At 35.3% G+C, this 24,928-nt stretch overlaps 1 protein-coding gene across 4 annotated transcripts in view; it reads left to right on the top strand.

The window, feature by feature from the left end:
* Positions 1 to 24,928, top strand: part of MMS22L (MMS22 like, DNA repair protein) — a 129,483-nt gene that overhangs the window by 100,296 nt on the left and 4,259 nt on the right. For 3 of the 4 annotated variants that reach the window (XR_012033840.1, XM_072831997.1, XM_072831998.1), the window contains exons 19-24: positions 672 to 831; positions 5,930 to 6,099; positions 9,029 to 9,240; positions 12,449 to 12,612; positions 22,502 to 22,598; positions 24,227 to 24,394. Coding sequence is in view for 3 of the 4 variants with exons in the window: in XM_072831997.1 (XP_072688098.1) it covers positions 672 to 831; positions 5,930 to 6,099; positions 9,029 to 9,240; positions 12,449 to 12,612; positions 22,502 to 22,598; positions 24,227 to 24,394 (971 nt within the window). In the remaining variant the exon portion in view is untranslated. The remainder of the gene's footprint in view (positions 1 to 671; positions 832 to 5,929; positions 6,100 to 9,028; positions 9,241 to 12,448; positions 12,613 to 22,501; positions 22,599 to 24,226; positions 24,395 to 24,928) is intronic. The other variant, XM_072831999.1, reaches the window with a different exon arrangement.

A 24,928-nucleotide genomic window follows, 5' to 3' on the forward strand; every position in this document is an offset into this window, starting at 1 on the left:
GTACTTCATCATTTTTCCTCTGAGAAAGTTAAGCTGGCTCTAATGGCTCATAGAGAAAATTGAAGGAGGAAAAAAATCTACTCATATCACAGAAGTGAGCTTTATAGAGGTCTTAACATGTAAGAATTTGGTAACCTTGGGGCATGCTGGGTGGCTCACCCCAGTAAGGCCATGATCCCAGGGTCCTGGAATGGAGACCCATATCCGGGCTCTCTGCTCAGCCAGGAGTCTGCTGCTCCCTCTCCTTCTGCCCCTCCCCCTTGCCTCTGCGTGCAGGTACATGTGCTGTCTCTCAAATAAATAAATAAAATCTTAAAAAAGAAAAGAATTTAGTAACCTTGCTTATAGGTTTTCCTTATAGGAACTTGGGGATTCTAATTGCCAGTTGTATACTAAGATGTCTGGAAGTCTTAATGTGATTTGATAAAGTTTTTGTATAAGTTCCATTGATTTTTTTTTTATTCTTTTAACCTTTATTTTAATTATAAAAGGCAAGACTTAGTTCTTTCCACTGGAATTTTTTAATTGCTGTGAACATTTATTGGAAAGTTAAGGATGTACACTTAAAAATGTAATGAGTATGTGTGGAGAGAGAAATTTTCTTTATTTTTCAAAGTCAGTATTGTGTAAAACTTGGAAATCTAAATCATGTTTTTCCTTTTTTTTAATAGGCTGTTGGTATTACTTATGGGAATCTGCAGACACTTTCTGATAAATCTGCCATGGTCACAAAGTCCTTAGAATACCTTGGTGAAATATTAAAATATATAAAACCTTATTTGGGAAAAAAAATTTCCAGTGCAGGGCTGCAACTGACGTATAGGATGATGGGTATGTACTCCTGACATTATTAAAACTTCCTGGATAGCCCCTGTGGCGCAGCAGTTTAGCACCGCCTACAGCCCAGTGTGATCCTGGAGACCCCGGATCGAGTCCCTGCATGGAGCCTGCTTCTCCTTCTCCCTCTGCCTGTGTCTCTGCCTGTCTCTCTCTGTCTCTCATGAATAAATAAATAAAATATTTAAAAAATAAAAAAATAAAACTTCCTTAGGTTGAACCTATAGTATTATGATAGATAGGAATATGTTAATACACTGGCTAAATCACTGTTCTCCATACAATCATAACAATAATTTGAAAGACAATGATTTACTTTAGAGTAATTTGTGTTGGCTTTCTACTAGTGTACCCCTGTCTTGTCCCACCTCCTTTCAGAACTTTTCTTGCTATGCTTGTGTTAATACTAAAATTAATTATGGCCAAAACAGAAAATATGCTAATACCAATTTGCCATCAGTACTCTGTTGTGAATCACTCACATTGTGACTACTTAGATAATTAAAATGGACTTTTTTTTAGTGATTATCTGTGCTTTCTTAGAATTTAAAATATCAGGAAACCATCACTCCCTTCTATTTTTCTGGTCTGCTCTGTATGAAAGAGGTCAGGAAAGAATTTATTATAACACTAGAGATACTTCTGCTTCAAATCTTCCTTCTCATAATACTCTGTTTTCTCCTTTCAGAAAGAAATCTTCTTCTGTGCTTGTGCTATAACAACACAGTTCATCCTTCTTGAAGAAGTCAGTAATTTGAATACCTTTGTTCACTAAAACCATGTTACTAACCAAAAATAGGAACTGAATAAAGGGAAATGAGAAGGATTCCCTTAGAAATTTTTATAGGGAATTGAAGGGTTTTGTTTGTTTTAGTTTGTTGTTTATTTTTTTGTTTTTGTTCTTTTTGTTTTTTAATTTCTCTGTGGCCTAAACCTTATATCTGCTCCCTTTGATCTTGTGAACATATGAATAAACCTGATTTGGGCTGTCTGAAACCTTTTATCTTTGTTGTGAAGGATAAAAGAATGCAAAAATGTGTAAATATGGATGATGTTGAAATGTAGTGAAAGCTATAGTAGCAGTACAAGCATCTTAATTTTAGAGAAAAATGTAAGTGATAATTTCTTAGAAATTTAATGTAGTAAAATGTAGATGAATAAGTATTTCAGTGTTCAGGCTCATAATTTATTAGTCTCTGTTAGATTTTTGCCCAGCTAAATGTGTGATTTCAGAATATGTCTTTATTTCACAAAACATATGATCATCATAATTGCAAAATCATATTCAGATTGGTGATATGTAGACCGAGGATAAAATTCTCCTCATAAAAAATTGAGGACCTTCTTTGTTTAGTTACATAGTTGAGTTTTGACTTAATGGGAGGTAGATCTGTATTCTTTCCTTTTGTCTAAATCTCAGAGACTGGGGACAGAATATATTGATACAGTGTTCCCCATTTATGTGTTAGAAATTAACAGATAATTTATTGTCTTTATGTAAAAGGCTCAGAACAAAATAGAGGAAGAGCAAGTATAAACTTTTAAGGGTTCAAACCTTCTTTTAAGTATGTGGATTTGGGTTATCATATTCACTTGAGAGAAGGAGTTAACCACAAAAACTGTGTTTTATCTACCTGGCCAGTTCCTAACTGGGGATACCTCTGCTGTCCGCTTACAAGATGGCTAGTGGAAGGTACAAACTGTTGATAAAATCACACTTAAGATTAGGGCATCTGCGGGGATCCCTGGGTGGCTCAGCGGTTTAGCGCCTGCCTTTGGCCCAGGGCACGATCCTGGAATCCCGGGATTGAGTCCCACATCAGGCTCCCGGCATGGAGCCTTCTTCTTCCTCCTCCTGCCTCTCCCTCTCTCTCTCTCTCCCTCTCTCTCTCTCTCTCTCTCTGTCTGTCATCAATAAATAAAAATAAATCTTTAAAAAAAAAAAAGATTAGGGCATCTGGGATTTTACTTTTTTTTTTTGTTGTGTTTTGTTTTTAAAGATTTTATTTATTTATTCATGAGAGACACAGAGAAAGAGAGAGGCAGAGACACAGGCAGAGGGAGAAGCAGGCTCCATGCAGGGAGCCCGACATGGGACTCGATCCCGGGACTCCAGGATCACACCTTGGGCTGAAGGCAGGCACTAAATCGCTGAGCCACCCAGGGATCCCCAATTTTACTTTGTAACTCAATAATTTCTGAGAAAGGATTGAGTCATGAGTAGTATCTTCAGCTTTCCTACTCTTTCTCATTTTTTGTGGTTTTTCTCACTCTTTATATCTCTTTTCCATCCCATGTTTTTCTTTTGGTCATTTCTTCTCTCTTTAGTCATTCTTTTTTTTTCTTTGTAATTGAAATTTGGCCATGACCCTCAGTGCCCAACACAAATCTTCTATGTTTTCCACACTCCTGGGTAGACTTGGTTTCCCTGATTATGCTTCATCTGTCCATCTCTTAAGACATTTCTCATGGTTTGCCAGCTTTTATAATTATTTGTGTACTTAGCACTCCCCTACTAAATTTTAAACTCACTTGTGATAGTGGCCATATTTTTTTAACTTTTTATTCCCATTGTCATGTTGTGTTTTGAACAAATAAGAACATTTCCTGAGTTATGTATTAGGTACTCGATTGGGAACTGGGGATACATCAGTTGAAGAGTTTCACCAGTATGGGAGATGGCATATACTAAATATTTCTTGAATATAATGATTTTATAAACCTAGCTAATAGTACAGAATTTATCTTTTAATGTTCCTAAGTGAGCAAAGATACTTTCTAACTATACATACATTTTTAAATGCCTATTGTACATGATCCCAATCCTCTTTTTTTTTTTTTAAGGCATAGTATATGCATAGAATAGAAAATAAGTAAACACATAAGAACTCTTACAGTGCAGCTCTCTTCCAGTTGTACAAGTATGCTCTCCACAATTTTTCTGCATTTTCAGCATCATCAGTTACATATAAGTGATATGTTTATAGCCAGGTAAAAGACTTGATTTTTTACAAAGCTATACTATGCATTTATATCTTTCTCAAAGTTTTTTACTTAAAAATTTTCTTTCTCTTTGCATTTTTAATACCACACACTTTTAAATGTTCTTCACTGAAACTTTAAAAATAGGGTTCTGTGCAGCTCAGTCACTTGAGTATCTGACTTTTGATTTTGGCTCAGGTCATGATCTAAGGGGTCTGGGATCGAGCCATACTTCGGGCTCCTTGCTCAGCACGGAGTCTGCTTAAGATTCTCTTGCTCCCTCTGCCCCTCCCCTGTGCTCATGCATGCTCTCTCTCTCTCTCTCAAATAAATAAATCTTTAAAAACAACAACAACAACCTAGGGTTCTGATTTGGCAGTAAAACAAATGGATTGCCTCTACCTTCTATGAACTCCTAAAACTTAAGATCTTCAGCAAAGTGTATTAACCATTGCAGAAGATGAAATATGAGGGTAGATGATGCATTTTTGGTTGGAAGAGCCTTGCTCTTTATAAGTCAATTCCTGTGTGACACCTAAGAGTGATATGAATCATTTCAAATGTCATTGGTGATGGCAGTTCCCTTTACGGGCATATTAATGTTACTTAGGATGTGAGTTCTTCTTACATTGCTGTCATTCTCCAGTTTTCCTCCTACTGGAAAAATGAGGAGCAAGCAAGCATTATTTAAAATACTGCTAAGTGAGCATTGTGTTTCTTTATGATTGATTATTGTATTTCCTTTTACAACAGAAGATTAATGTTGCTGTTTGTTGTTCTTAGAAGTGATTATTGGTTGGGCTTTTTTCTTTTAACATCAATATACTCTTCTATAAGAGTATTTTTGTTTTCCTTTAGAGCTTGAATTTTAAACTTTTTGTTTTATGGAAATAGCTTTGAATTGTATCCTTCTGCTTTCTAAGATGGAATAAAATATAAAAGTTTATGCAGTACATGTACCACAATGCAATTTGGGCAAGCACTTAATGATCTCCTTTTAAATTCATTTTTCAAATAAAATAAATAAATAAATAAATAAATAAATAAATAAATAAATAAATAAATAAATAATTTTTCCAGTAAAGAAGACCTCGGTAGCAGAAATATACCCTAATGAGAACTAGATATCTGCTCTTAATTACTTTATGTATTTGTTTGTTTGTTTTAAAGATTTTATTTATTCATGAAAGACAGAGAGAGGCAGAGACATAGGCAGAGGGAGAAGCAGGCTCCCTGCAAGGAGCCTGATGTGGGACTCAGACCCAGGACCCCGGGATCACTGCCTAAGCCAAAGCCAGACTCTCAACCACTTAGCTACCCAGGTGTCCCTCTTAATTACTTTATTAAACAAAGGCTGCTCATTTGTTTAGCTCCACTATCATCAAATATAGCAACTGACTCCTAGCATGAAGGAAATCATAATATATTTCATGTACTGAAGAAGTCTGCTTCTCTTCTTTCAGAATCAAAATTTAAACTCACTGTGTGTGTTAAACAATGGAAAGTTATAAAAAGTGAAGTTCAGGGAGGTTGCATGATTGCTTTAAGGTATTACAGCTAATCCTTTTTCCCTACTTTAACAATTAAATTTAGTTATATCTTTTTGTGTTGCAAACTGTGTTGAGACAGCCATAAAATTTTATGTAAGATAAAGGTACCAAAGAAGTAAACGTGAAGTAACTACATGACAAAGCCCAGGAAAAGTGAGTACACACATAAAAGCATAATGCATGGTCTTAATTGTGTTCTTAAAGTTGGGTTATAAATTTGCCTCTGAGTTTCCTAACAGCCAAAGCAAAAGGGAGATCTGATTTGATCTGTATATTCACATAATGTATAGCCAAATCACATTGTCCATTTGACTGTATATGTACTATATGCCAGTTGTTTAGGAAATGTACATTTTTCTTAGCCCAGAATTCTGAGAAAAAAATAGTCTCTTTAGTGAAATAAATGATAGGACATCAGTCTTTTGACTGTAATACATGTTTATTTTTATTGCCTACTGTAACTTGGTCTTATGTACTTTAAATATAAATGTTATGGTGGAATGGCAAAACTCTCTGGTTGGAAGGTAACCATACCTGCTGTTACTCTTCTTCTTTGCCAGGAATTCTTGTTAAATCATGGGCACAGATCTTTGCCACCTCTAAAGCCCAGAAACTACTATTCCGGATCATAGATTGTTTATTGCTGCCACATATAGTCCTACAGCAAGAGAAGGAGCTGCCTGCACCTATGTTGACTGCAATTCAAAAGAGTCTTCCTTTGTATCTCCAGGTATAGTAAGTGTTGTTGCTTGCAAGTTTAAAAAAAAAAAAAAATGAAACTTAGCCTTAAAACAGTTCCTAAGCTAATGATTTGAAAACCATACATTTTAATCTCAATATATATGTGCACATGTGGCATTTCTGTTGAACAAGTTTTAAATTCCTTTTATGTTTGGCTATGAAAACAAAGATGGAAGAGGCAAAATCTCCCAAGAAGCAAATAAAGCTGAGACAGAAGGCTGACTAACATAGACACAGTAGTAGGCTCCGTATTTGCCCTTAGAGGCCTCAGCTGTCTGCTAGCCAGACAGAGATGAAGAGACATGAGAGAAGATACTGTAAAGGAGATTAGTTGTAAAGGAGCAGAGTGGGTAAGAGTTGAAGGACCAGTCTTGTCAGAGGGAACAGCAGGAAAAAGGCATGAGGTATAAGAAAGTATGACACCCTGGGAAAGAGCAAATAATTCTGTTGTGGTTGGACACTCATATAGGAGGAGCCATGTAATGGAAGGCTTTAATGTGGCACACTTAAGAGGTTTGGACTTGTTCGTTTACATGGGGATTTGAATGCATTGTTGATGGATTTTGAGTAGGGGAGTGGGAGTGACATATCATATTACATTTTAGAGAGGTGATTCTTCTGGTGGCAACATCTAAGTAGTTGGTGTGGGAGTTAGATAGGAGACTTGGAAGGCAGTGAGTAGTAGTTCATTGTCTGAAAGTTTTGAACTAAGCCAGTGGTGGGTATAGAACTCACACAGCATATTGCAGAAAAAATTAGGAGATCTGATTAAAAATACTTGCTGAGTGAATGTTGTGGAGCAACAGAAAGAAATAGAATACTTCTAGATGCTAAAGTGGCTGCTTATGCAGATAGCAGTGTTGCTAACTAACAGGGCAGTTCTGGAGATGTAGGGATGAAGGTAATAATTGATTTCTAAATGGCTTTCATTTGAGGTGCTATGCAGTATCTAGGTAGGCACTTGGAAATATTGATCTGTCATTCAAGGGAAACCACAGAGTTGGAAGTGTACTTTGTTATTTATTAGTGTCTCATACTGAAGATGAGTGCTTCTTAATTTGGGGTTCAGCAAAGAAAGTTGAGGAAAAAAAGGAGAATGGAATTTGATTAAGTGGTAAGCAGTCTTTCCCACAGATGGATTTTTTAAACAGATTTTTACAGTTTCTAAGAAATTTTAAGTTGGCTTTTCAATTCTGTATTGATAGTAACATGATAAAGTTTAGCATGTTTGCTGGCAGAAAGATGAAGTGTTGCCAACTAGGGAATATGTGTGGGGAGGAACCTTGGGCAGCAGGAGAGTCTGAAAAGTGTGTTCTCTGTGGCCTTCTTTTTTTTTTTTTTTTTTTCTTTTTCTTTCTTTTAAGATTTTATTTATTCATGAGAGACACAGAGAGAGAGAGGCAGAGACACAGGCAGAGGGAGAAGCAAGCTCCATGCAGGGAGCCTGACATGGGACTCCATCCGGGACTCCAGGATCACACCCTGGGCTGAAGGTGGCGCTAAACCACTGAGCCACCCAGGCTGCCCTCTCTGTGACCTTCTTAAGCCAAAATAGTATAATAAGAATTCTTACTAAGGGCACCTGGCTGGCTCTGGCTGGCTCAGTCCATAGAGCATGGGACTCTTGATTTCAAAGTTGTGAGTTCAAGCCCCATGTTGGAAGTGGATCCTAATTTTTAAAAAAGGAAAACAAAACAAAACAAAACAAGAATTCTTAGAATTTTGTAAGTAGTAAATTGAAAAATTTGGTGAATTTATCCATTTGGCAGAATTGACAGAGCTATACCTTTAATTTCTTACAGATACTCAGCTGTCCTCTTTAGAGTTTTTAGAACATATCCATTTATTCATCTTCTAATAATGTGCTTTCTTTTAAATAGAAACATTGAAGAAACTGGGTAGGAGGAGTTCATTGCTTTTCTTTTTCCAGTTGTTATTTGATAGTATCTTAACAGCTTTGTGCTTATATTACGAATAATCTTTCATTTGTAATAAAAAATGGAGGCATAAACATTTCTAATTATTTCTCTAGAAAAACACATTATGAATCACAAAGTACCAAATTATAAGTGAACTTTTAGCATGTAATATGTCATTATGTTGGTGATTGTCTGTATTTTAGTAATATGCGGTATTTATTACCATTGGCAGAAAAAAATTATATTTCTCAAGGTGTTGGTATACATTTCACCTGTAATCCATATGGAAGTATTTTGTAACTTCTGTACAAAAGGAAGGGATTAAATCAACAGAACTCTTCTCTAAACCTCAATTTCCTCAGCTATAAAATTAGAGATTTGATAATACCAACTCAATGTTTTTTTGAGAAACTTAAATAAAGGATATAAAGCACATGGCACAGTGCCTGACATATGAAACTCTTAAATTGCCAATAATCAGAATTGTGCTCTTCTGTATTTCTTTACTGTCAATTTTTTAAAAATTTATCACATTTCTTATCATGGAAGATTTTTAGTAGAAATTCTGTAGTGTCACTCAAATAAATGACCAGTACCTACAAAAAAAAAAAAAAAATTGACTGAAAAATGTATTTTACTGTTTTGAAATCACACACAAATGTAGTTGATGACTGTGGTGGTCACGTTCTCTAGGTATGAGAGGAAGAAGGAAGTTTCCTTTATCTTCTTGCACTTCTCCCCTGCTTCATTTGAGTACACCCCAAAAGCATGCATGTTTGGTTAAATACCACAGTGTAGGTGTTACCTACCCAAGCTCAGCAACTCCCTGAGCCCCATATTAACATCATCTGTTGATGTTGGGCCGTGTCTTTGTTGATTGTGGTTAAATTATACATTCTGACATGAATAGTAATGCTAGGGACTAAATTAGTAAGTTCCTTAATATATATTTTGTTTTAACATTAATTGGCCTTATTTCTCTTCTTTTTTCTCTTGTAGGGCATATGTATCGTGTGTTGTCAATCTCAAAATCCAAATGCCTATTTGAACCAATTGCTAGGGAGTGTTATTGAGCAGTACATTGGGCGGTTTCTTCCAGCTTCCCCGCATGTTTTAGGTCTCGGACAACACCCTGTTTTGTTGGCATTGAGAAACTCCACCACTGTTCCACCTATGTCACCTCTAAAGAAATGCATCATACAAGTCATAAGGTACACCTAATATTTTTTTTTAATGGTATCTATAATGTATTCGTCTTTATTTAAAAAATAAAGCATCCCCAAAGTATTGGCCACCCTTAGGACACTGATAGTTTAGAAACTTTTATTTTCCCTGAGAAACATTATCTAAGAATTACTAAAATGACTTTTGCTCATGGCAATCTGAGTCAATGCTCTTTAAATTGCTTGTTTTCTCTACATAGCTATTATTTTCCTTATATATGTCCTAAAAATACATATATTCTTAGTTCTTATTAAACATTAAGTATATTTTTCTAGTATAGAAAACACATTATTTATATTTTTAAAAGGTAATATCTAAGTGAAAAAATGAATACTAACATGAAAAAGGAAGCACTAAGAAATTCTGTTAGTCTACTCTCTGTCTTAATAACTTCACTTTATTATTGTTTCCATAAATGAAACCACCTCTTAGGTTTTCTGCTACCTTTTAACTGCAACAATGGAAGATTCAGTAATAGAAATTATTTTTTCCTTGTCTTCATGGAGTATTTAGCTTCATATGAAATTAGTTTTTAAACTTTAACATGCTGTGGTGATATACAGTTATACCTTGTTTTATTACACTTCACAGATGCTTTTTATTACAAACTGAAGGTTTGTGGCAACCCTGCATCAAGCAAGTGTTTTGGCACCATTTTTCCAACATTATATGTTCACTTCATGTCTCTGTTACATTTTGGTAGTCCTCACAATATTTCAAACTTTGTTATTATATTGGTTATGGTGGTCTGTGATCAAGGATTACAACTGGCTGAAAGCACAGATGATGGTTAGCAATTTTTTAGCAATAAGGTATTTTTAAATTAAGGTATATACATTGATTTTTTTAGACATAATGCTGTTGCACATTAATAGACTACAATAGAGTGTAAATATAGGTTTATATGCACTGAGAAATAAAAAAAAATCATTTCACTTGTTTTATTGTGACATTCACTTTATTACAGGGGTTTACAACCAAACTCACAATATCTCTGGGTTGTGCCTGTGTATTATCCTTACCTAGTATTTTTTCCTGTGTTTTTAATGAGATTTGATAGTTATTACAGAATTCTATATCTAAATCTGTTTTGTCTTCTGTTTTTGTGTGTTCCTAGTGTTATGTTACTAAGGTTTAGAAGCTTTATATTCTTCGTTCCCTTTCCTTTGCTATCCTTTGGCAAATGACTGCTTCTTTCTTTTCACATCTCTTTCTTATCACATTATATCTAGACTACTGTAGGAGTCTCTTAACTACTTTCACTGTATCTAGGCTTTTCTTCCAGTTCAGTCTAAACAGTGCCCCTAGATTACCTTCCTTGAAAGTCCATTCCATAACGACACTTCTCTACCTGCAAACCTTCATTTGTCCCTTTTTTGCTAGTGGAATAAATTTCATATTCCTTAGCTCTTTGTGATCCGTTACTGAATTTTTCCAAATATACAAGATATGGAATCATATACAAACCTTAATGAAGACTGGTTTAGTGATTGCCTTTCCAAATGCTTTACATTTCCCTACATCATATTTTTTCATGCCATTTTCTCCATTAAAATGTCATTCCTTTGGGCTAACTTCAGCCTAGACTTTATAAGACCTACACCTAATACCTCTATGTACTATGATGCTTTTTGCCTTCTTCTGAAGTCTTGTGCTCTGTAAAGATTCTCTTCACAGAACTGTAATATTTTGGCCTTACTTGTATCTGAATTTCCAACAAGACTATGGTAGTCTACCACTGTATTTGAGACATTAAGTAATTGTAGTACAAACCAAATGACAAGTGCCAAAACGAAATTAAATTTTTAAGGTCATAAAACTGTTTTAAAGCCCACTGCTTAGAATCCTGGCTGCTCTCATTGACTTTCCTATTTACCAGAGAAAAACTTTTTCTCTTGATTTCTAGTTGAACACCCAAAAATGTAACAGTTCCTATTTTCTGTTTTTAATTACTCAGGAAGGTAGCAGATTGCCTATTATACCTCCCTCCATTCCATGCTCCTCTACTGCAGTTCCCCATCTTTGCTAAGGCTCCTTCCTCTGAATTCCTGAGAAATCTAGAGTTATCCTTCAAAGCACCTATCACATTATATTATAATAGCCTTTTTTTTTTTTTGCTTGTCCAACTTTTCCCCTAAACAGTGATCCCTTTGCCTTCAGAGACCATATTTTATTTAACTTTTCATTCTTACACTTGTACCTGCTATGCTCTAAGTATGCAATAAATGTTTAGTCTAGGAATTCAACAGTGAACAAAAAGACAAAAAAAACCTTGTCCTCAAAGATTGAATGAATGTTTTAATATGTGATATTTGTTGGAAGCCACTGTATGGACTAGAAATGATTATGAAGACATAGTTCCTGCCTTTAAAGACTTTATAATCTTTAATGATTTCCATGGCTGATTTTGGCAAATTTTATTGCTTTGCAGATACATATGGATGTCTAGCTTAGATTTAGTTGTATTTGACAATTTTTCATGTTGTCTAGACCTTTTAGAAACTGAGCGATTCCCACTTTCATTTATTTACTTAAATATAACTGAATACCTATTATGAGCCAACACCTGCTTAAGAGGTGGCAATATAAAAGTGAGTAAGATAAATTACCTTTATGATCTCTGTTGAGTTCTAATGCTAAAATTTGTTTTGCTTTAATAAATCTTAAATTACCTCTGATTCTTTTACTTCCAAAGAGAAGGAAAGAGGTAAAGCTGGAATGAGAAGCTAATTCCTAGGACGGTCCCCTTATTGATTTGGAAAAATAAGACCCTTCCCAAATCCCTAAATAATAAATGTGAGGAGAGATTTCTTTATGCAAATTTGACATTAAAGAAAATGTTGCATTGTTGAGGAGCTGTTAGAGGAAATTGGGCTCATATTAGAAAGGAAAAAAAACAAATTAACAATTAGGTTTTTGTTTGGATTTTGATTAAGTTCATTTAAAGATCAGATTGTTTTAAATTTAGTTTGTATCTGTATTCTACTCTGACCCCTATAATACAGTGGGGATGATGTGTAGTCATTGCTCCTAAAATTTTATGTTGGAAGATAGCATGGTAAAATATACATATTTTTTAATTGTGCTTTATTAATTCGGGGCTTAAAATTTGTCAGTATCAAAAACTTGTATGACATTTTGTTTTGCTCATTGAAAAATTAACTAGAAAAAAAAACAAATTGTGCTTCTTTTTAGGAAGTCCTACTTTGAATGTAAAGGGTCCTTGCTCCCTCCTCGCTTAGCATCTATTCTGGCCTTCATTCTGCAGCTCTTCAAAGAAACTAACATAGATATTTCTGAGGTTGAACTGCTCCTCCCTGGCGTCTTAAAATGCTTGGTGTTGGTCAGTGAACCCCAAGGTTAGTTTGAACCTGTATTTGTTAAACATTTCTTTATTTAATATCAGTTTCTATATGTTGTGTAAAAACAAACTCCAGCCAGCAGATAGCTGAGGTTGGACATGATAAATGGTTAAAAACCTGACATGTTTCAGTGTAGTTTACTTCTGTTTTGTTTCTTCCCCCAAGGCAAACAGTTTGTTTAAGGGCTCCTTCCTTTGATTAGAGTTGTTAACCTTTTAAAAAATATTTGTTTAATCCGACAGCAGTATTAAATGCAGCTTACATATCATGTGGTGAGGGGTCAGCGTTAAGTTCTTCCGGTCAGATTTCTGCTAGAATATCTAAGCTGATTTTGTGGGCAAACCTGTAAGGATCCTTTGATCGTAATCCTTTTGTTTTCGGTCTCATCAGCCTTACTGCTAGGGATCTCTTTAAAATATCATTTATTTCATCCCCACTGTGAGTAGCATGCTTTAATAAGCTTGTTGGGAATATGCAGAATAGTAGCCATAGTTCTATCCTGAAGGAGTTTTTAATGTAAATAGGAAGCTGTGCATGTGAGTGTGTGTGTGTGTGTTATCATTATAATGTGATTGTTCAGGACAGGACTTCTCAAATGCATCTACCTAAGTACTTCTAACTGCTGTGATAAGTGAGTGCATGTGTATCCTGAAGAATCTGAAGGCAGCACCCAAAGTGGTAGCTGAAAGCTCAAATAGCTCTTCGATTTGTTCTTTTATCTCAAAATGTATGCATATTTTGTTTAAATCTCTATTTATTTTAATAATTAAAATTGGGGATTTTTTTTCTGCTCCCAGGCTTGATTGTACCAAAAAAAAAAAAGTTATGGTATGTTAATATAGAATACGGGATAGTAGCATCTCTGCACTGAAAAATACCCAGATGGCACCCCAGAGTCTTCTTTAGAAATTTTGTCCTCATTGAAAACTTATGCATACTTTCATTGAAAGCCTATTGTGGTGTACAATACAAAATTTGTTGAGACAGAGCAGACAGTATAAAATTTTAGCTAGCCTCTTAATTTGACAATAGTAATATTTATCAGGAAGGAGGCCAGGCTGTGGAAGGTAAATTTTGCTACCCACATCTTAGGTAGTGAGTGAATCACATTTTCCAGATGGATAGAATACAGAATTACCTATCTCTGCATTGCTGTCTTTGTAAGCTGAGGAAGCAATATTAAACACAGATTTGTGTGCATGGCTGGGAGAAAATTCTCACTGTCCTTGTAGTCTCAATGTTTAAAAGAATAATTTGTAAAATCACAGGAAGTTAGTGTTACTAAATGACTCAGCAGGTCCACTCCTAGGTATTTGCCCCAGAGCATTTTAAACATACCATCCACTCAAAAACCTGTACTCAAGAGCTTAAATAGTTCCACTTCTGGCATGAAGGAGCTCTGCCGCCCTACTCCGCAGCAAAACTGATGGAAGTTATTTAAAAGAAAGCATTTAAATTCTCCGAAAATAGTCCTAAGGATATCTAGCAAATGGAGCAACATTTATTTACGGAAATCTACTTTAGTAGATTTTTCCTTGGTAAAGCAGCAGGAGTCTATGGTTTTTGAACAAAGACCACTCCTTTCTTCACTTTCCCCAGCTCAGTAAGACAGACACTCTACTCCCACACTGGTAGGTAGCCCAAGAACATAGGGCTTTCTCTCTCCCCAGCTCCTAGTAGGAGGGCTGTCTATCATCCTGTGAGAGGCAGGATATAAATATTTCTCATCCTGACCAAGCTACATGATGCTGAGGTTATATTCCAGGCAATTGTGGCTGAGAAGTGGGAACTCCATTCTTTCCCTCTTCCCCCTCTCATGAATGGATGCAGTACACTGAGTAAGATATCACTGAGAATAGTGGGACACCAGTCATCCTTGCCACAGCTTAAAGCCGTGAATTCCCTGCCAAGTGAAGCAAGATGAGGATGCCTGGCGCTGCTACCTCTCCTTCCATAAGTACTCAGCTCCTAAAGTGGGTATGTCACTCAACAAATGGTGCGCACCATTGGCCCTGTCCCCAACACCAGAGCCATGCCCCTGAAATTTTGCCTGGTAAAGAGGCAGAGGGAGGAGAAGCAGACCATAGAAGGAGAGCTCTGAATCTCCCAAAGGAACTAACTAACTTCATTTGCAAATGAGTGTAAAAAAGTTTAAGCCTAAGGGTGCTATCAAGAACAGTGGAGTTTGTGTTGATAGGCAATAGGCAGGAGAATAATAGAGCCTTTGGATGTAGATAGACTAATCTGTAGACTGCCTAGTTTGGTGAGAGAATGGTGAAAGAGACAGCTGGAAAGAGCCCTTGGATCTGAACAAATCTCAAACACTGACCACATAAATTGTCCCTTCAGAAAAGCTGGAGCTTAATTAGATCAGTCTATAAAGCAGTTTATGCCCTTGGGGCATTGTAAAAACAATAGAGTAATCAGCTTTGATCAGTGGAGCTTAACACCTTACTGTGGTCAGAGAAAGGGACAAAGGGAACTCTCAAAACCACTCTTAGAATGGAGACTTGGGAGTATACCCAAAGTTATACCACTGTGGGGCAATGTTAGAGGCTTCATCCTGGGAGGTAGAGGGGAAAGGGAAAGAAGTAGACTTTACTAAACAATGACCAATTTTCAACAACAAAAAAATTACAAGACAGGCAAAGAAAGAGAAGTATGATCTGTGTCCTGGAAAGCAAGCAAGCAATAGAACTTGCCAGTGAGCGCAATCAGAACCTGGATTTAATACACAAAGACTTCAAAGTAGCCATTATAAGTATGTTCAAAGAACTCAAGAAAAGCATGATTAATAAAATAAAGGAAGGTATGATGACATTGTCGTATCAAATAGAGGATATAAGTAAAGAGACACAAATTATTTAAAAAATGGAAATTCTGAAATTAAAATGTGCAAGAGCTGAACTGAAAAATTCACTAGAGGGGCTCATTAATAGATTTGAATTGGCAGAAGAAAGAATTAGCAAACTTGAAGATAGATGACTAGAGATGATACAGTCTGAAAAAAAAAATGAAGGAAAATGAACAGAGCTTTAGAGGAATGCGGACCACTATTAAGTGCACCATCATACATGTAATGCCAGATGAGGGCAGAAAAAAAGCAGGAAAAGTACTTGAATAATGGCTGAAATTTTCCCAAATTTATTAACAAACAATTATCTATATATTCAGGAAGCTCAGCTAATTCCAAAAGAGTAAACTCAAAAAGTTCCACTTTAAGATGCATCACTGTAAAAATGCTGAAGGTCAAAGGCAAGGAGAAAATATTTAAGGCATCAGGAGAAAGATGACTCATCACTTATCTCACAACCCCAATAGGTCAACAACTGGCTTCTCAGCAGAATTAATGGAGGCCAGAGGCAGTGGGATAATACTTAGTGATCAAAGAAAAAACTGTCAACCAAGAATCAACTATTCTGCAAAACTGCTACTTTTCAAAAGTGAAGATAAAATAAAAAACATTCCCAGATTAAAACAGAGAATTTGTTGCTAGTGGACCAGCCTTATGGAAAAGGAAATTCTTCAGAATAAAAGTCAAGTAACCTCACACAGGAAAAAACAATACTTGTAAGGCAATAATGGTAAAAGACAGCAATAATGCATGTTTCTTTACCGTTATTCTCTTTCTGGGCTTTAAAAGCAGTTATATAAAATGATATATAAAAAATGATAGGTACATAATATGCTATATATATATGTGATATATTTACCAATATTGGTACAAAGGAGGTAGTGGGAGCAAAGCCGTATTGGGCTAAGGAAATGACTCAACTAAACAGGAACAATTTTGAAGAGAATCAGATACGATCAATAAGGTTTATATAAATGAAGCTAAAATACATACTTGCTCTCCTCTTCTCCTTTACCTTCTTTGAAAGACCTAAAATTATGTAGAATAAAAATAACTATGTGTTCTTGGGTTTGTAACATTTGCAAAGATAATATATATAAAAATAATACCCATAAAAAAGGGAAAGGAGAATAGAATTATGTAAGAGTAATGTTTCTGTATTTCACTGGAATTAAATTCATGTAAGTCTGAAGCTCTGATAAGATGTACATGGCAAGCCTAGAGCAACTTCTAAGGAGATAATTCAAAACCAATGAAAAATCATTAAAGAAATTAAAATGCTGTGTTTTAAAATATATACATAATGCCAACATGAAAGCAGTAAAGTAGATGAGAGGGACAAAAAACACAAGACATTTAGAAAACAAGGTAAAATGATGTTAATCCATCTATATTATCAACAGTTAACAATAGTTGTGAAAGAATAGAACAAACTAATCCAAAATTGAGATCATTGGAATGGATCAAATAAAAAGATCTGACACTAGTCTCTCTGCAGGACACACATTAGATTCAAAGATTAAAATAGTAAAAGGAAAGAAAAATACATCCTACAAACTATAACCATAGAAAACTGGAGGAACTATATTAATATCAGACAAAATAGATATTAGACCAAAAAACTGTTAACTAGAAATAGAGGTATTTTATAATGATAAAAGTGTCATTATATTTAACAATATAAACATGTGCACCTACACAAGAGAGCACCAAAATGTATGAAATAAAAAACAGAGAGAAATGGAGAAAGAGACCGTTCAATAGCAATAGTTGGAGGGTTTTTGGTTTCCACTTCAACATGTGAAAAGGTTGGAAGTCCTCACTCTCACCCTTACAACAAGAAAACAAATCTGAACTGAAAAACAACTCTACTTATGTACAGGGGGACTGTATAAATATCTGTACTAGTATCAGCTCCTGGTCCTGGTCAGCTGTGACTCTGAATCTACCTGTCTCTCCACTTCTAACTGATCTAATAGATAGTTGTTTTTCTTTTTTTTTTTTTTTTGTTTTGTTTTTTTTTGTTTTGTTTTGTTTTCAAAATCGTAATAGCAACAATGTATTTGGTGATTATACCTTATGAATAAGCAAACTGAATGACACCAGTGAGGATTGGGAATACTGTTAAAAGGTACCTGTGCCACACCTGAAGGAAAGTAGTGCTGTTTGAAAGTAGTCTTGGATTAGTTGTGAATGTAAACTACAAACTCTGGACAACCACTAAAAAAAAATTTTTGAAGTATATTTGATATACTAAGGAGAGAAAATGGAATCCTGTAAAATGCTCACTTAAAACCTTTAGAGAGGCTCCTGGGTGGCTCAGTCAGTTAAGCATCAGACTCTTGATCTCAGCTCAAGTCTTGATCTCAGGGTCATGAGTTCAAGCCCCACACTGGGCTCCATGCTGAAGGTAGAGCCTACTTAAGCAAAACAAAATCTTTGGAAAAGGCAGACAAAAGGCAAATGATTAGAAAAAAAGAGCAGGAGCAATGAATAGAAAAGTTACATGTGTGGTAGATGTTAATCCAATAATAGCAATAATCACTTTAAATGTGAATGATCTACATGAGCCAATTAAATGATTGAGAGTAACAGTGGATAAAAAAAAATAAAGCCCAACAGTATGTTACCTACAAGAAAACTACTTTCAATATAAAGACACAGATAAATTAAAAGTAAAAGGATGGAGAAAAATGCTGGCACAATTCAAAACAAAGCTGTAGCATCTATATTAATTTCAAGCACTGCAGACTTCAGAACAAGTAGAATTATCAGGAATAAAGAGAGACATTACATAATGACTGATTGGGAATAGAACTGCTTCAGTGAAGGACATCTATGAAAATCCTAAAGCTAGCATCATACTTAATGGTGAAAGATTAGATGGTTTTCTCCTAAGATTAGCAGTAAGGCAAGGATGTTCACTCTTGCCACTTCTATTCATCATTGTACTAGAAGTCCTAGTCAGGACAAATTAAGTAAAAGGCATCCATATTGAAAAGGAAGTAAAACTATCCCTATGCATAGTTGATCTGATCTTGTGTATGTGTATCCTAAGCACTCCAGTAATAGAACTAATAAACAAGTTCAGCAAGGTTGCAGAATACAAAATCAAGATACAAAAATCAGTTGTATTTCTGTATACTTTCAATGAAATAAAATTAAGAAAATGATTCCATTTACAATAGCATTTTTCAAAACCCCAAGTAGAAATAAGTTTAATAAAAGAAAAATACAAACTTAAGATCTGAAAACTACCAAACAGTATTGGAAAGAATTAGAGAATATCTAAATAAATGAAAAAATATTTCATTTAATGGATCAGAAGAAGTAAAATTGTTAAGGTAGTAGTACTCCCCAAACTGATCTCAGAATAGTCAAAACAATCTTGAAAAAGAACAGGGGCTTTCTGGGTAGGTCAGTGGGTTGAGCATCTGACTTTTGGTTTTGGCTCAGGGTCAGGAGATTGAGCCCCGCATTGGGCTCCATACTCAGTGAGGAGTCTGCTTGAGATTCTTTCTCTGCCCCTACTCCTGCTTATGCTCTCTCAAATAAATCTTTAAAAAAAGAACAACAACAACAACAAATTTGGAAGGCTCACATTTTCCAGTTTCAAAACATAGTACAAAACAACTAATCAAGAGAGTGTGGTACTGGCATAAAGATAGATGAAGATCAGTGGATTAGAATTGAAAATTTGGAAATAAACCCATATGTCTATGGTCAATTGACTTTTTTTGACAAGGGTGCCAAGATGATTCAAAGGGGAGAAAATAGTATTTCACAAATTGTGCTAGGTCAAACAGATACCCACATGCAAAGGAATGAAGCTATACCTTTACTTCACACCATATACAAAAATCAACTCAAAATAGACTCAAATGTCTGAGATAAAACTATAAAACTCATAGAAAAAAGCATAGTAAGTAAATCTACATGACCTTGGATTTGGCAGTGAATTCTTAGATACAACAACAAAAGCATAAGACAAGAAAGAGATAAATTGGGCTAATCCAAATTTAAAAACTTTTGTGCTTCAAAGAACAATCAAGAAGGGGGGAAAAAGACCCCCACAGAATGGAAGAATATATTTGCAAATCATTTATATGATAAGGAACCTGTACCTGGAATATATAGTTACAATTCAGTCATAAAAAGACAATTTAAGAGTAGGCAAATAATTTGAATAGACCTATCTTTGAAGAATATAAACAAATGGCTAATAAGCACCAGAAAGGGTGCTCAGCATCATTAGTTATCAGGGAATTGCAAATAAAAACCATGGTGAGATACCACTTCATACTCCCTATGTTTGCTATTACGGAAAAGTCAGATAATAACAAGGTTTGGCAAAAACATGGAGAAATCAGAAACCTCAATTACTGCTATTGGGAGTGTAAAATAGTGTAGACACTTGGGGAAATAGTCCGGTCATTGCTTAAGTTGAACATACAGTTACTATGTGACCTAGCAATGTCACTCCTGAGTATATGCCCAAGATTAATGAAAACATATGTCTCCAGAGAAATGTGTATATTCATCTTTATAGTGATATTAGTTATAGTAGCCAAAAGGTAGACTGTCCATCAGCTGACACATGGATTTTTTTTTTAAAGATTTTATTTTATTAACTCATGAGAGACACAGAGCAAGCAAGAGAGAGGCAGAGGGAGAAGTAGGCTCCACGCAGGGAGCCCGATGTGGGACTGGATCCCGGGTCTCCAGGATCAGGCCCTGGGCTGCAGGCGGCACTAAACCGCTGCGCCACCGGGGCTGCCCCCAGATGGACTTTTTTAAATGTGATCTATCCATACAATGGAATAGTATCTGGCCATAAAAAGGAATGAAGTACTGTTATATGCTATACAATATGGGACAAGCCTTGAAAACATTGTATATGAAAGAAGCCAGTTACAAAAGGCCACATATTGTATGATTCCATGTATGTGAAACGTCCAGAATATTAAATCTGTAGAGACAGAAAGTAGATTTGTGGTTGCTTTTAGGATATATCAGAAAATAGGGAGTGATAGCTAGACTATCAAGTTTCTTTGCAAAGTAAAGAAAATATTCTAAAATTAACTTGAATGATGATTGCACAATTCTGTGACTAAAAATCATGGAATTGTACATGTTAAATGGGTAAGTTGTATAGTATGTGAATCATGACAATAAAGCTGTTAATGTAAAGAAAACTAAAAGAAAACCCAAACACCAGTTTTTTTTTAATTCACTTCAATTAAGTAAAGATGGCAAATAGTTTTTTAAAAAACAACTCTTAACACTGACCCATAGCAGCTTGACTCGTAACAGCTTCAAAATGGAACAACCCAAGTGTCCATCCACCAATGAATGGATAAACAACATGGGGTACATTGATACAGTGGAATATTATTTGGCCTTCAAAATAAATAAAGTACTGATAACCTTCAACAACATGGATGAACCTTAAAACATTATGCTAAGTAAAAAGAAGGCAGTCTTATGCTAAGTAAAAAGAAGGCAGAAGACCATCGAGGGGTGCTTAGGTGGCTTAGTTGGTTGAGCATCCCGCTCTTGGTTTCAGCTCAGGTCATGATCTCTGGGTCATGAAATTGGTCCCCATGTCAGACTTCGTGCTCAGCGCCCAGTCTGCTTAGATTCTCTTTCCTCTCTCCCTCTGGCCCTCCCCCCACCACACACCTTCTCTCTCTCTCTAAAATAAATAAAATCTTAAGGAAAAAAAAAGACATGATGTCTAATTCTATTCATATAACATTTCCAGGAAGTCAAATCCATAGAGACAAAACAGATTAGTGGTTGCCAAGGGCTGGGGGAGGAAGAAAATGGAGAATGACTGTTAATGAGTATAAGGTTTTTTGGGGAGATGATGACATTGCTCTGAAATTAGATAGTGGTGATGCTTTCTCAATTCTGAATATTCTAAAAACCAGTGAATTATACACTTTAAAAGATCAGTTTTTATGACATATGAATTATACCTCAATAAAAGTGTTATATAAACCCAGTGCTTACTATTAATTCTCTATGAAAACTATTTCTTCATATTCTGGTACTTTTCCCACAGAAGATCTTTTGGAAGCCTTTCAAGAAAATGTCTTTTAAGAAGAACCAATTATACTGCGATTTCAGAATTGTATCTAATATGAGAAGTTATTTGTTCAATAAAGACAAATGCACTGTATCTTCTTTATCCACCATCCTCATACCATAGAGAACATTACTCTAAGTACATGTTAATTAATTGAAGTTCATATGTATCCTGTTTTATTCTCCTGCTATAATAGATTAAACTTTCTGATTTTTTTTATTCTAAGACAAAGCATATTTTCCACAGCTACTTATATTTAATGTGCCAAAACCAAAAATTTAGTAGCATTTGGAACATACTGAATTTTCTATTTTTCTTCTTGATATTTTTCCATTTTTATGTACAAATGCACAATTTTAAATGACTTGGTTAAATATTTAAAGAATACAAATGTCCTTTTTATAATTCACTGTCTTTTTTGAAAGGAAGAAAAAAAAAGAGGAAGATAGCATCACAAATAGTTTATATATATATATATATATATATATATCTTTGACTAATTCGGAGTGAAGGTAAATTGTTGGTTTCTAATTTGTTAAGAGAGTGGGAGGACTATGCCTATGAATATTAAAAAATCTGCTTGTCTGTAAATCAGCTGAATGATTAAAGGCTATCTTTTATCAGTATGTAGCTGCTTGTAGGATTAGGGTATTAAAATGTTTTTGAGTATTTAAGAGACCTATCTTCACATATACTTTTTTTCAGTTATAAGGTCATAAAAAATAGACTCAAGCTTTTTAGATTTTCTTAAAATGGGAGATGAGATATACTTTAGTACAAAACAAACACTCATAACTATTTCATTTTGAAAAATAATAAGAAAAAGCTGTATAAACTTTAAGAAAACAACATATTTTTTCTAAATTAAGAGTGTTCATAAAAATGAGGATCCAGATGGTCAATTGAGACACAGTTTGTAATGCTATAATTTTTCCTCCTAGTTAAAAGGCTGGCCACAGAGAACCTGCAATACATGGTAAAAGCCTGCCAAGCGGGGTCAGAGGGAGAACCTGCCACCCAGCTGACTTCTGTGTTTAGGTAACTGGAAAATATGCCAACTGGCAGGGGGACTGTTGCCAACCATTTGACAGCCAACATGTTTCTTAAATAACTAATTATCCAAAACATAATGTGTTACTACTTGTTATACTATTTGAATTATTGTATTTTTGGCAGTAATTTTGTTGCATTGTGTTGTTTTATTAAAAAGACAAAAGTGCCAGGGAGGAAGATAGCTGGCTGACATAAAATTACCTGAGAATTGGTGATGAAGACTCCTACATGTATTTAAGAGACAGAATGGGGATATGTGGGTCATGTTGACAGGTGCACAGGCCCTGAGAGCCACTAAACATGTTATTCAGGATCCAGTGTAGAAGTATGTCACTGGTTTTCTTAACTTGCTTTAGATACCGTAGACCCAGAAAGCTTCATTGTATTTCATCTGTGAGTAAGGGAGCAGACGTGATGTTAGTTCCCAAGAATAATAATACAACTTGAGGAATGTTTTCTGTGTTTTGTGTTTTGTTGTCGTTTCCTGCCTTGCCTGCTCTAGAGTCTTCTGCTTTCTGTTAGGGCAGTATTTTTAAGTATTTCTCACAATATCTACCTGTTAACTTTTATTCTACATATCTCTGCCCTAGCACTATGATAAATAATTCAAGTCCATTTTCTTCTGTGGATCTTTGATTCCTCAGCTTGTTTTCTCATCACATCATTGGCATTTGTCAGTTGGTTACCATTTATTTAAATTGTGATCACATGAAATACATAGTGAATTTGTAAGAACTATTACCCTCCCCCCCAAAAAAAGGGGGGGAGGGATCCCTGGGTGGCGCAGCGGTTTAGCGCCTGCCTTTGGCCCAGGACGCGATCCTGGAGACCCGGGATCGAATCCCACATCGGGCTCCCAGTGCATGGAGCCTGCTTCTCCCTCTGCCTGTGTCTCTGCCTCTCTCTCTCTCTCTCTCTCTCTCTCTCTCTCTCTGACTATCATAAATAAATAAAAATTAAAAAAAAAAAAAAAAAAAAAAAGGGGGGGAAAGAAACCTATAAAAACACAAGGAGGAGAGAAAGATTTTATGTGAATGAAGATTGCATATTTATTATGTACAACTTACTGAGCTAGTAGTTGGCTTTTATTTTGTTGGAGGAGAGTGAAAATTTTAGGGTTAAAACATACAATTCTTTATATGGGTCTAAAATCTATTCACTTAAAGGATGTAAAAATATATATTATGAATAACTTGTTTCTCTTATTAAAATATTGTTTGATTTATCTAGATATATGAAGAACTAAGAAATACCTAGGAAACTGAACTCTTTTTTCCACATCCTTATCCCTCAGATTTTGACATGCAAAGAATAGCATGGAACTAGATTCTAATAGCATAGGACTAAGATTCTCTTCCTTATTCTCCTTCCTGAGGTTCCAATTCTTCCCTTTTCCTACCAGTGTCATCCTTCTGGTCATGGTTCACACTGAAATGAACCATTCTGTCCTTAATTTTTAAATGTTACAAAGTCTTCATTAGGGCATCTGGATTCTTAAGGTAATCTTATGTGAAATGATCTTTCTTATGTTCAGGTTACAGCAGAGTGTCCTATGGATAGCAGCCCAAGGAGTTTCCCCAGAAGTAATCCTATGTAACTTGATTTACTTACAGGCATTTTATCCAGGATTATGGTATGAGAGATGATTATCAGATTTACAGCATTCTAGAAACAGTAGCAGCATTGGATCAGCAGGTTGTTATCCACTTGCTTTCTACCCTCACTCAGTCTCTGAAGGATTCAGAGCGGAAATGGGGCCTTGGCAGAAATATTGCACAAAGGTATATTTGGATCATTTTACATTTGTGGGCAATGATTACAAAATCTAGATTCATTTACTGAAGATGGTTTATTTTCCCATTCCTAAAAGTTTTGGGTGTGTTCTTCGATTTGTTGAATGTTTCCATACTGCAATTGACATATCCATTCACATGTCGTTCTTTTCAAAGTGACCACCTTAGGTATTTCAGCAGTGCTGCTATTGTTCAAAATATATTCAGTGCTCCTCATTGGGAAGGGGACTTGAGAGCCTCACATGTCTTGTTTTTGTATAAAATCCGTGCTGGCAAATCTACCCTTTGAGGGATGCTTGGTCTACTGAATCAACTATATCATGTGTATCTAATGAGTAAGAAGAGTGACCCAATTAAATAATATGGTTTGAGATGAAAAATAGTAATGATTAGGGCTTTTTTTCATATAGGCTTACAACCTAATTTCAGATTGTTCTGGACTATGTAAAATAATGCAACATCATGGAAATAGACCTGTAGTTCCTAAAGAGGAGTCAGCACTCATAAGAATTCATGTTCCAA

Source organism: Canis lupus, chromosome 7, assembly GCF_048164855.1.
Source record: "Canis lupus baileyi chromosome 7, mCanLup2.hap1, whole genome shotgun sequence".
Lineage (NCBI taxonomy): Eukaryota > Metazoa > Chordata > Mammalia > Carnivora > Canidae > Canis > Canis lupus.